Source organism: Amphiprion ocellaris, chromosome 21 (genome assembly GCF_022539595.1).
Source record: "Amphiprion ocellaris isolate individual 3 ecotype Okinawa chromosome 21, ASM2253959v1, whole genome shotgun sequence".
Lineage (NCBI taxonomy): Eukaryota > Metazoa > Chordata > Actinopteri > Pomacentridae > Amphiprion > Amphiprion ocellaris.
In genome coordinates, this window is record NC_072786.1 from 14,851,278 (window position 1) to 14,864,080 (window position 12,803).

Genomic DNA, 12,803 nt, shown 5'->3' on the forward strand with positions numbered 1-12,803 from the left:
TAGTAGAGTGAACCATTCTTCTGTCAGAGCGTGAGACGAGGGAGAAAAGAGGGGAGAGAAAACAGAATATAAAGCGGGCGAATAAACAGACAGCAAAACATTCTGACTGAAACAAAACAAGATAAGAGAATGGACAAAGGAGGAAAAAAACTGAGCAGAAGACAAATAGAGAGGCCAAGAGAGAGTGGCATATTTTAATTTGCATAAGATGCCGAAATTGATTTTCCAACTTAATTTAATTGTGAGGAGCAGTCTAGATGAATCTATTAAAGTTGTTCTGCATCGACCTCAGCGGTCCCAGATTGATTGCACAGAGGGAGAACGAAACTACGATGCTCTTGTCTCTTCCTGAACGCTCAGCGAGTGAGCATCTGTCTGCATATTGGAGACAAGATTTACAGGTGCTTTCTGTCTGTGTCGCTGTGAGTGAATGCATAAAGCAAGGCGGGCGAGGGGAGAGAAACAGAACCTTATCTTTATCTCCGAAATTTATGCAGCGAGGTTTGATTGATTGCGGATCCAAAAACGGTTGGATACTGACTTCCACTGATTCATCTAGGGAGCTGCTGCCTTGTTCCTCAACAGAAGGTATTAAAGAGGGAAAGGAATTTAGGGAGGATTTACAAGTACATCTGATCCCCTCAGTCACAAAACATTTCTTGCACTCAAATTCCACCTTTTGACAGTCAAACATAATATATTAGCAGCTGGTGAGTGTTTAGTGGCATCTTGTATCATGCAGTAAAATGAGATTGGAAGCTATAAACTAAAGTCCAATTAAGGGATGTTTCTTATGTCTTTCAATGTTCTTCCCCGCTGTAGCATTGTATTTTATTTCTTTCTGAAAGATTAATACATTCAGTTGGCAAAGTGTGGAACTTCTGCTGCAAAACATGGATTTTTTTTAATATGTGATTGGTATTGAAAATATTTTTACACAGCATTACCAATCCCAAACCCAAGGAGCTGATTTGGACATCAGTCATTGATTTGTCTAGACAGGGAGTATTTAGGGTAACATAGTACTGTACATTTTCTTGTTAACAAAACAAACCTTTGCACCTCCAGTTATTGATTTCTCTCATCCATCCTGATCTAAATTCTTTCTCATTGTCATTGAGGTAAACATCTCAGGTTCAGACACCTTTAGAGCTGAAAGGATTTTTGCTTTGAAGACACAGTGTGAACAATGATTCGACTCTGGAAACATCTTGACCTTTATTGGATGATGCTCGTATGCATCTGCAACACTCGTTTACACGCTTGAGTCGATCAATTATGTCATTTTACACCCTAAAAACCAGCAAGGATGGACTTAAAGGCATGTTGTCATCTAAAAACATCACCAAGATTACACCATTTATCAAAGCCAGAAACTGCGATGAAGGAATTGTCTGGATTTGTAGCTTTCCGATGGTCCTTGAGCTACTCATCTGTTGGCAAAATGATCTAAATCTAAGCTTAAAATGACTTTATTCTACTTGTCTTATTTGTAAACTCACCAAAAATAACCTCTACACTTACCAGATCCTGAAAAATACAAAATATGTCAGCAATCCTTGGTGCAATGTGACAAAAATTCAAGCACATTTTGACTGAACTGGGTTGAAATGCAGGTTGTGTTTACAGAGAGCAGATATGAGACAAGTATGCAAACAAATTAAAAATGTAGTAAAAATGTGGTAAAATATCTCTGGTATATGGAGCCACTATTTCCCCCAGTTTTAGTAGCACCTAGAAAAATGTACATGTTGTTTCTATGCTTTTTCAATTTTTGTAGCATATACACTCAAAGAAATTCCATTCTCATCTTTTCTTTTCTTTCATCCTTGAGCTCTCTCCACTTCTAGCCATGGTTGCGTTGTTTCTCAAGAGGTGCCAACCTCAAATTACAGTTACGTTAAGCCCACAATGAGTACAGGAGCAAAAAATACCCATAAACTGCCTGGGGTTCAGGGAGTTAATGTGCCATTTCGCATGCAAGCGACCATAAACCTGTTCTCTTTACCTCGTAGGTTCCGTATGAAGTCCTCCAACAACATCTTGCGGTCGGGCTTGATGTTGGGGCTGTACATGTCCGTGTTGAGCAGAATGATGGCAAAGGCCAGGATGAAGATGGTGTCCGGATTGTGAAACTGCTGCACCACATCAGGGTTACACATGCAGTAGCGCTGGCTGTGGGTTTAAATAAGAAGAGGCAGAGAACAGGAAAAATTAGAGGTGGCAGAAGGAAGAGAACAATATATTTTTTTATGTAAGAGCTGGTGTAGGAGGCAAGAGATTAAAGGTGGACAGGAAAGATGATGGAAAGGAGAGGGATGAATGCATGTGGTAGTAGATATGGGTTATGACAAAGCATACATACATGTAGGAATGACTGAGAGGGAGGAGAAGGAAATCAAATGTTTAAAAAAAGATGAAGGCGGCTATAGGGGATGAAAAGTAAACAAAGAGATGAATTTAAAATATATATGGGATAGGAAAGGATAACGTATGAAACGACAGAATGTGTTTTCCTCAGGAGCTGAACTCATCTTTCAGGGTGCTACATGCTCATAAACATTGTGGCACAAGCTGAGCATGAGACTGTCACACTGGAATAAGAGTTATGGCTTTAATTTTGCTCAGGGCTTCATCTGAAGCTGTTAGTTGCCCTTTAGCAGCTATGAACTACACAGCAGGTAAGGTTACTCTGCTGAAACACTGTGTCCCAGAGCATCACATGCTTACATGGATCATGTATTACACGGGAAACTGAGGGAACACATAAGAAAAATGATTGAAAGAAGGTCATCTCAGAAAATCCATCCTCTTTATTGTTTATTTGCACACCATGACCCAAATGCTGAAAAAGTCCACCCAGTCCTTAGCCATTTATGTGCTCGGCTGCTGGATTTATGCAGGTTGTCATTGTGCTGGCGAGAAGAAATATGAATTTTAAAATATGAAACCCCTTACCTAGGCACCTTTTCTGCAAACAAATGCCACAGAGGACTGTCTAAGTTTGATGTAGCTTCCAAAAAAATCCCAGAGATAAACGTACATAACGAAAATGCAGCAGCTTTGTGTGGTTATGGAAGCCATGAAAGTAGCAGATTTTTAGATGCCTACTTTATGTGTTGGCATGCATACATATATATCTTTATATGTATGTGTGTGTGTGTGTGTGTGTGTGTGTGTGTGTGTGTTTTAAGAAAGAAGAGTCTAGAATGCAGAGAAAAAGTTTTTCTGGTTGTGAGGTGCATGGATATTTGAAGGTTAAGGAATGAATAATAGAACATAACATCTCTTTATGAGCAACCAAAGAAGCCTCATACAGACTAAAAAAGGTGTGTGTGGACCTTATGGGCTTTGTGTTGGAGCGACTGTATACTGTAATCATTACTGTAATCAGTCATCATTACCACATTAAAGCTGTAGCAGTGTTTTGCTGACCCACTGAGCCGCATGATTAGAATCTAATGTCTGTGTGGAATTGAGCAAAGATATTGGTATGCATATGTGGGTGAGAACCTTCTCAAACTGTTTAAATGTGTTTTTAATGTTAAAAAGCACATACAAAGTTTGCATGAGTGAACATGTGTGTATACAGATCTGTACATGCATAAACACATACACCAATTAGCCACAATGTTAAAACCACTTGTCTAACATTTTGTAGATCCCACTTATGTAACCAAAATGTCTGGACATAAAACGTCTGGGGGAGCAATGGTAAGAAGATGTTGGCAGTGGATCCTTTGGGTCCTGCAGGTTACAGGGTGGGCTCTTCAGGGATTGGGTTTTGTTCGACTGTATCCAACAGATTGGGATCTGGGTTGGGTAAACACCTGGGGCTCTTGGTCATGTTTCTTGAGCCATCCTTGTAGAGTTTTTGCAGTGTCTTGGGGCACATTATGGCCCTTTAAGACAGATTACGACAACAGACAATGGTACCGCTGCGCTCTGAACCTCATTATTTCCAACTGTTTGCACGATGGAATGATGTCTTGGTGCTACATTGAACAAAGTGCAGCAAGATCGGAGTTTGTGCGGCATTTAACGCTCAAATTAGGTGAACTTTGATTGCTGTAAGCTTTAAAAAATGGGTTTGAATTCCCTGAATTATATGACACAAGTGCACAGTTGTAATGTGACAGGTTTTTTTAGGTGTGTTTTAACCTTTTTATGTACAGGCAACAGTTTTAATGTTGTAATATGTATAAACAGAACCTTGGTTTAAGTGTTTACTCCTCAATCGGTCCACAGACCTATGAAAGTTTAAGAGAGTTAGCATTTTGATCCAAACTATATTATCATTGTATTGTATTGTATGAAAGGTCCATTATCCTGCTGGAGGACTCGGCTGGCATTTGGGAGTGCTGCTGCCATAAGGGGCTGTGCTTGGTCTGGAATAATGTTTAGGTGGGCGTTAAATGTCAAAGTACCATCCACATGAATGTCCGGGCTTAAGGTTTCCCAGCAGCACAATGCATTGTAACTACTTATCAATATTACCCACTTAACCTCTTAGTGATTTTAAGGTCATGGCCGATTGATGTGTGTGTATGTATACATTTGCGTGTTCAATGAAATGTTTTTGTGTGGTTGTGGCATCCCTCACGCTGTATTTGTTTAACATGATAATCACAGAGCACACAGATGCTCATTCGCATCTCAGTGTCTGCAAACCGTGACTCGACAGCAACCAATAATTACATCCTTGTCTGTGAATCCTAATGTAGCACCATGTGGCGAAAAACCTCAATTTACGCCGCTTTCTGAGGATGCTCTTACTCGGCACACTGACAAACCGCAAACAAAAATGAAAGGGTAAAAATGACACATGATGCGTCACGGCGAATGATTTTATCAGGCATTTGATGCCGTTTCCAATGTTGCTTTTCTTACAGATTGTTAAAAAAATGGTGTAATCCATCAGTCATTATGCTGTCACATGCTGCTATCCCTAGAGGGATTTTAGTGCAAAATTATACAAGCTGCATGATCTTTATCTATAATATCTGTAATATATGGGGCAGAAAATGCAGTGATTGTAGAATGAGTAAATAGAGATACTACACTGGAATGCAGAATATAAACTGAATATATCTGCAGCACAGGGAGCTGGTTCATATTTGCTCATTCATTAGTACACTGACGCAGCAGATACCGAGGCTGCTGGCTGCTTTTCACTTTACCCCCTCGCTTCTTTCTTCTTTTTTTTTTTTTCCACTGCTGCTTCAAATCCCCTTCACTTACTTTGGAGATTTCTCTCTTTCTTTGTGTGTGTGTGTGTGTGTGCGTGTGTGTGTGTGTGTGTGTGTGTGTGTGTGTTTGGAGGCATTTCAAAGCCCAAGAGGAGGGGAGGCAGGCACAGAGAGGCAGTGACGGTTACGCAACGGTGGTTATTTATAAACCATCCTCCCTCTTTCCCCTCGTTTCCTTCCTTTCCTAGTTCGTGCCCCTTCCTCCCCCCTTCTTCTTCGCCTATCCTGCTTCTGATAACACACAGCGCCGGCCTGATGTCCAAACATTAGCTGTGCCAAGAGCTCCCTGCCCACCGACGATGACAATGTGGCCGTTTTTCCCCTCATTGGGCACCTTGACAACTGTGACAGGTGGTTGTTACTCGAGAGGGGCGACGGCAAACAGTTAGCATTAACACACAGTGCCACAGCTGCAGCGCAAATTGTCACCCTGATGCAAATTGTGGCGAGAAAAGTGGGGTATTCATACGGGGAATGGCTCGTCAACATTTGTAGTGCATCCATGCAGAAAGAAAAAAGCGTACTGGAAAGGGATTCATGTGTGCATACGTGAGTGCAAGAACGTTTTCATGTTCCCTCTGTGCTACACAGCAGTGCTCCTGGAAAAAAAAGCAACCCAGTAGCTTGAACTGACATCACAGAAAAGACAAATCACAAATTCACATCTGTGCTTTTCAGCATGATACTTGATGTTGGCATATTTCATGATCAAAAAACTTGTGAATTGAATCTTAAAGCGTTGCAAGAGAAGTCTGGCCCAGAGGTAGTCCGTAAATGACGTTTTTTCATTTTCTTTTCTATTTTTTTTTACACCCACTCCAATAACAACACACCTGGAGTTGCATGATGGTAGAAAACAGATGATACTAAATAAGGGATATTTTAAATATCCTTCAAGATATATGTATATATTAGTCGTACATGGTCAAATCTCTTTGGTTCTTACATGTCTGTTCACTTGGAGTTTCCCGTTCATTAAGCCCCAAGTGACTTCTGTTGCTACAGTTTTAAATTCTCAACTGGCAAATGCCCAATGTACAGTGGCAAATGTGGCAAATATTCTAAATTTATCTGCATTTAAACAGGATCATTTCTAGATGGCGACCCTTCATTTTGTCAACCGTTACTGTCCTCATTTGACACACTTACTGCCATGTATGGCAGGAATGTTGTGGCAGTAAATGGAGGATTAAGTTTAGACTACACTTAATAATTGTAGACGCTAGGTGGCAGCACAGTGATTTAATCCTGTTGATAATCCATGTTGATTGCCACGACAAAGAAATGATGTCCATTTTTCCGTTCACTGACTTCACAGAGAGCAAATCAACTGCATAAAGTTTAGCAGCTTTGCTGAAAACTTTAACAAAACTATAAATTATTCATGTTTACTTGTTTGTACTGAATGAAATGCAAGACTTTTCTTTTGAGCTGATACACATCTGCTGGCCTTCAGTTACTCCATTCAGCTGTTTCTCCACTTGTGGAACCAGATAAGCAATAAGAAGACAAGCTAACCCTGTTTGTAGGCTACCTAACATGTAGCTAATAATGTTTTTCCTTAGTTGTGAGCGTTATCTTAAAGGTTTCACAACTATTTACAAAATAGGTGATGGCTAATGAGCCCAGTAGTTATTTGGCAAGCTATTGTGCAAAACTCTGGTGGCAGCAACTTGACATAATATCTAGTAGCTAGCTATGAGCTACCATTAGCTTCATTGTTTTGTGAGAAAATGCCGTATCTGGCTAACTTTTTAATATTCCAAACAAGAATACTTTAAACAGGGTATTTCTTATCAAGTGTTGGCTACATACATGATTTTGTACTCAAAGACTAAGTTGAACATGTAGGTTCAACATTTTAGGCAACAAGTCATCACCAGCTAATTATCCATGTAGGGGGAAATTCATTCCAAGGATTACCCTGTGCCCTGTTTGGTTTATAGAGCAGAACAATGTTGTGATGTAATAAACCAGCATGGGCTTCCAGACTGGGGAAATACTGCACAAAACGTCAAGTTTTAGATAATCTACTTTATTTCGTGTGCTAATTTTTGCAGCTAGCCTTAGAGTAGATGAACAAAACTATTTTCTCATTGATCATATATCACTCACAGTTGGAGTGTTTCTACATCTTGGATCAGCATGAAATTGTAAATATAAAAACTGCAATAAAAATATCTTGGAGAATGGTGTAGCTAAAGTAAGAAGAGCTTTATAAGTACAGACCATTTATCGTTTACCATTTGATAAATTTTCAAGCATATGTGCTAAAAACTTTCTGGTTAGCTTCAACCACCTACATGCATTTCTGCATAAAACATCCACCCAAGCTTAAAATCGTGTGTTTCTGCTGATGGTGGATGGAAGCAAAAGCTGATACTGTTAAAAAATGCAATATGCAATTGACTTATATTCAGGTTCAGCTGCAGGTGAATCGTGCACTAAGTCATCCAGCTTTGTTCTCTAATTTGTGTCTCTTCTTGATGCCAGTGGCAGTGAAGAAATGTAGGTGCTACAATATTTAGTCCCATCTGTCACGCCAAAATGGCACACAATGTGAACCAAAGCTGTGGAATTCTGTGCAATCTGCAGCTGATCAATCCAGAAACTACTGCTTGCATGAGTACCTGAAGGCCTCGATAAGACGTTCCACCTTCTGGGCTTCTCCCTGGACGCGAATATGGGCCTGGAACTTCCTCAGTGCTTCGTCCAGCTCCATGCCTGAGAAGTCCATCTCATCCACTACACAGCTGTGGAGCACAGAAAGGGAGGGATTAGATAAGGAATGAGCAGTAGAGAGGAAGACACAAGACGGAGAAAAATATAATCCAATTCAGTGAAATTCATAGCAATAAGTCAATATGACGGTAGCGGTTGCCCCTTCACTGGTGGGCTGGATGAACCCAAGATAAAAGAAGCAGAAGGCTCCCTCATCTGCTTCCCAGTCACAGCAGCACTCTGCTTGCTGCAGGTATTAGCCACGCACGGACACCAGGGATAAGACCGGGCCCGGCTATCTTCGCTGTGCCACAGCTGCCAAAGCATGCACATACACACAATGCCTCGGAGCAGAAAATCCTCCAATTACCTGGCAACCCCGGCTTAATGACTTTAATTAAAAAAAGCAAAATATCCCGTCCATCGAGTTCAGGGGGGATGAATACGACGTGAGCAATTTGGAGGTGAGATGAGGTTTGAAGTGAAAGGTGACTTTGGAAAAGGGATGGGGAGGTTTTAAAGTTCCCCTTGCTTTGATGTGAGGTGTTCTGTCGAGGTACAAAGTGGAATGATAATCAAACTATGAAATTAAAGTCTCATTCCGATTGACTTTCATGTGGTTTACTTCAATACTACCCATACTGGTTCAAGACGAATTTTTTTATTTTTTATTTTTTTAGTTATGGGCATCATGTTCAAAGGAAAGATGATGGAGTTGATCTCCAAATCCTCAATAACTACAGCAGCGGTGTCAAGACATCGCCTTCTGCTTCTGATCTTGTCTGTTTGTTGTACTGCAGGAAACACTGGGATACACACACACACACACTCACTACATTAAGATGGATTACTGTGAACAAAGCAAGTTAATGAGGTGAGTACTTGACTGTGACACATGCTGCTCTAGCAGAAAAGAGTCAGATAGCTGAGTCTACAGTACTGCTTTACACACTGAATACTACGACATGAGAGCAAAATCTGTTCACAGTAGAATTACACTGAAATGTTACTTATTTTACAACTATACCTTTCATTACCATCACAAAGAGAACAGTAACTTTTACTGCTACGACTAGTCTTGTGTTTATTACTACTAAACTCACCGCTGTCCTAGGAGTAACAGTTTAATGTCCACAGCTATATTACTACAGACACTACTACTACCACAGTCAGTTCTGCAATTACTATTACTGCCACTACTACTAGGCCTACTACCTCTACTTCACTAGACATGCCAGTACTGCTATGCCTATTATGGCAACAACTAGCCCTATGTGTATTATGCTTGTCAGTGATACTACTACTTTTTAGAAGGGTAGTGTCTTCTATACTGCTACTATTACTAATTTCTGTATAATATCATTTATTCCAACCACTGTAACTAGTTCAGTTACTACTGCTACAATTTGTGAGTGTGTTGCTACTATTCCTACACTGTAAAATAATACTAATTTTTTGTAAGAATTTCTCATTTTACAGATTTTCTCAGTTTTGTTAAAGTACAGATAACGTAGTAAAATCTGACAAAAAATATAAAAAGGACAAAATTTTTTAAAATGTCCACAGCTAAAATCGGCATTTTCATAAATGGTAACTTGCTCCGTAAAATGCCATTATTTTTTACTGTATTTGATGTTTTACAGAGATTTGCTGTTATTTGAAAGAAAAATAAAGTATGATAATATCAGTAAAATTAAAAAAAATATTTTACACTGTTATTTTACAGATTTTCCTTGTTTTATTAAATTACAATTACTATGTGGCAAAATCACAAGAAACAAGAGTTAATTTTCATGTTGACTGTAAAAAAAAGGCCAAAACTGTACAAAATGTCCACATCAAAAATCTGTATGTTTACAAATGTATTCCTTTTACAATGTGTGACAGTAAAATTACACTATTTTAATGTATTCTTTTAGTTTTGCTATATTTTGGCCTTCACGATAATTAGCAGTGCTAACTGAAATATATCTCTATTACTAACAGCAGCAATACTGTTACTACATGAGCTACCCTTAATACAGCTGTTCCTATTATTATTTGTCCCATGTGTATCATGAATTCAGCTTCCCTATCACTATATAATCGCAGTATATTCAAACTATTTCATTACTACTACACAATTTCTACATCAAGTATTGCAGTTACTATTACCTGTCTTGTGTCTACTAATAATCCTCGTCATTTTGTTGTGTCTGCTGCTACTTTTAGTCGAGCCGTTGCTGGTACACTAGTAGGATGAAACCAATGTAGCAGTGGTAGTAGTAGCAGTATGAAACCAGTCTGTCTTGTCTGATGTCTACTACAATAGATACTTATATTGCAACTAAATAAGATCCAAAACATAAAACATCACAAGATAAACTAAGTTACAACAAATACCGAAAGTTAGGAACAAGCCGTATGATAAAAGTGAGTTGTAAGAAGAGATATAAAAGTTGATACTGAGTTTGTCTGCCTGAGATCTGCAGACAAGCAGTGCCACAGCTGGGGGGATCGAACAGCAAAGACTTAGCTTTAGTGACAAGTTGAGGCCTTGGAACCATCAGTAGGATCTCATGCAGCGATAAGGCTCATAGGGAGTTAACAGATCACAGATATAAGCAGGAGTCTGATCATTCAAGGCTTTAAACACAAGCAGTAAGATCTTAACGTCAGTTCTAAAACTCACTAGTAACCAGCAAAGGGCAAATAAGGTTGAAGTAATATGGTTGCTTCTTTTGTTGAGTGTCAAAAGCCTGGCAGCAGCATTTTGAATAGACTGCAGTCCTTGGATGTTTTGCCTTCTGATAGCAGAATAAAGTGCATTACAATAGTCAAATCTAGAGATGAAAGCATGAATGACCTTTTCTAAGTCTGCAGAGGAGAGGAATGACCTGATCTGAAGCAAGATTGCATTACCTTGGTCACCTGAGCATCCAAAAAACAACACAGAATAAAAAATAGCATCTATGTTGTGGGCGCCTATAGGAACATTCCTTGATGATGGACCCAGACTAGTGGAGAGGCTGTTAATGCTGCTCGACCTGCTCCTGGGGGGGTCAATTATGATCACTTCAGATTTAGGGTCATTTAGCTGCAGGAAATTCTTAGACATCCAGTTTTAAATTTCAGCAAGGCAGGACATAATAAGAGAGATCAGTAGTAGCAGGCTTTAATGGGAAATATAACTGGGTGTCATCAGTATAACAGCGGATATCAGCATCATGCCTATGCATAATATGCCCCAGGGCAGAATGTTTAGAATGAACACTAGTGGTCCCAAAATAGACTTCCGAAAGGCCAAGAGCCAACACTGATAGTTTCTCTCCACTAATACACTATTGCTATTTCTGCAAAGATTTTTACTTCTGTCGTTTTCTTAAAATAGGCACTGTAGTACATTTGATGTTTCTAAATATCTCTATATCCACTGAAGACATGGGCTTTTTTTCTACTAGCACCTTGATAATTTACTATATGGTAATTTTCTCCCATTTCTTTTTTACAGTATTTAAATCAGCAAACACTTTCTGTATATTAATAATTACAAAAACTGTATTTTTTAATAGATTTTTCCTGTTTTGTTCAATTACAGATAATATGTACCAAAATCACAGACACAAGTGTTCATTTTCAAGTTCACTAATATAAACAGGCCAAACCTGTCCATAATGTCAATCTCAAAAATCTGTATTTTTACAGATTTATATATTCAGATTTTTACAGTGTGTGACCATAAAAGGAGCTAATACTTCTGTGGTTCTACTGCACTATACTATTGCTACTATTGCAATGTTGTTGTTTTTTTTTTACTTATGATCCATCTTTTAAATAATGCAGGCACTGTAATACACTTGATGCTTGCTAAATATCTCTACATCCACTGAGGACATCGGTCTTCTTCTAGCACCCTGCATGTTTTTGGCCAGCTGGCAATACAAATAACCCCTGACCTTCTTGCTGTGATGTGACAGCACTGCTTAATACAGCTAATGCAATTAATAACCAGCATATTGTGGCACTTTGATAACATCTTAGAGGTTTAAACTGTGTGCTGCTGCATTTTTAAAAAGCATTTTAACACAGTGCTTATGAAGCTTATAAAGGTTAAGCGTGTAGTACAGTGAGCCTGGCTTGATCGTCTTCTTGATCAACTCCCCTGACTCTCTGATCGCCCTCCTCATGACTCACTTTCTCGCTCCACCACCTCCCTCAGCCTCCTTCCCCGGCTGTCACTCCTTGTTTATGTAATGTCAGACGAGATGCTCTCTAGCCTAAGTACATCAGCTCTCTCCTCCCCCCTTCCATCGCTTTCCCGTGCACACTCCAACGTGATAAAACATGGGAGACCACACACCAACGCTGTTGAATTTTACACAGTCCCTGGTAGGAAAATAGAAAACATCTGTCTGCATTGCACGGCTTCAATCGCAAAGCTACGATGGAGCCATATTTTGAGCAGCCAATATGCACATGACAGGTCAAACTGATCTCATTTTTCATGCTGAAGAGGAAAACTACATTATCAGTAAATGAGTCCTTGGGGTGCCACATTTCTCGGAACCCGAATCTATAAGCACAATTTGCCTTAATTGACCTAAGACATTTTAACTATTGTTGTTTATGCTTGACGAAATGCAAAGAGAATGAGGCCCCATTTGCTTTATAGGCAAGTAAGTAATACAAAGAACTCACTACTAGATATGAAAAATACAAATATGGACACACATGCATTCACAACCTCCCCCGTCACACATATTCACACTGAGTAAATCACCATGAGTGATTTTCACATTAGACTGCTATCCCTCACTCGCTCTCCTGTGACTACACTTTATCGAAAGTGCTCTC

General features: G+C 39.4%; 1 protein-coding gene across 3 annotated transcripts in view; it reads right to left on the reverse strand.

The window, feature by feature from the left end:
- Positions 1 to 12,803, reverse strand: part of iqsec3a (IQ motif and Sec7 domain ArfGEF 3a) — a 131,072-nt gene that overhangs the window by 25,336 nt on the left and 92,933 nt on the right. For all 3 annotated transcript variants that reach the window (XM_023274706.3, XM_055006823.1, XM_023274707.3), the window contains 2 exons: positions 7,880 to 8,002; positions 2,009 to 2,175 (listed from right to left, as the gene is read on the reverse strand). In XM_023274706.3, the coding sequence (XP_023130474.2) occupies positions 2,009 to 2,175; positions 7,880 to 8,002 (290 nt within the window). The remainder of the gene's footprint in view (positions 1 to 2,008; positions 2,176 to 7,879; positions 8,003 to 12,803) is intronic.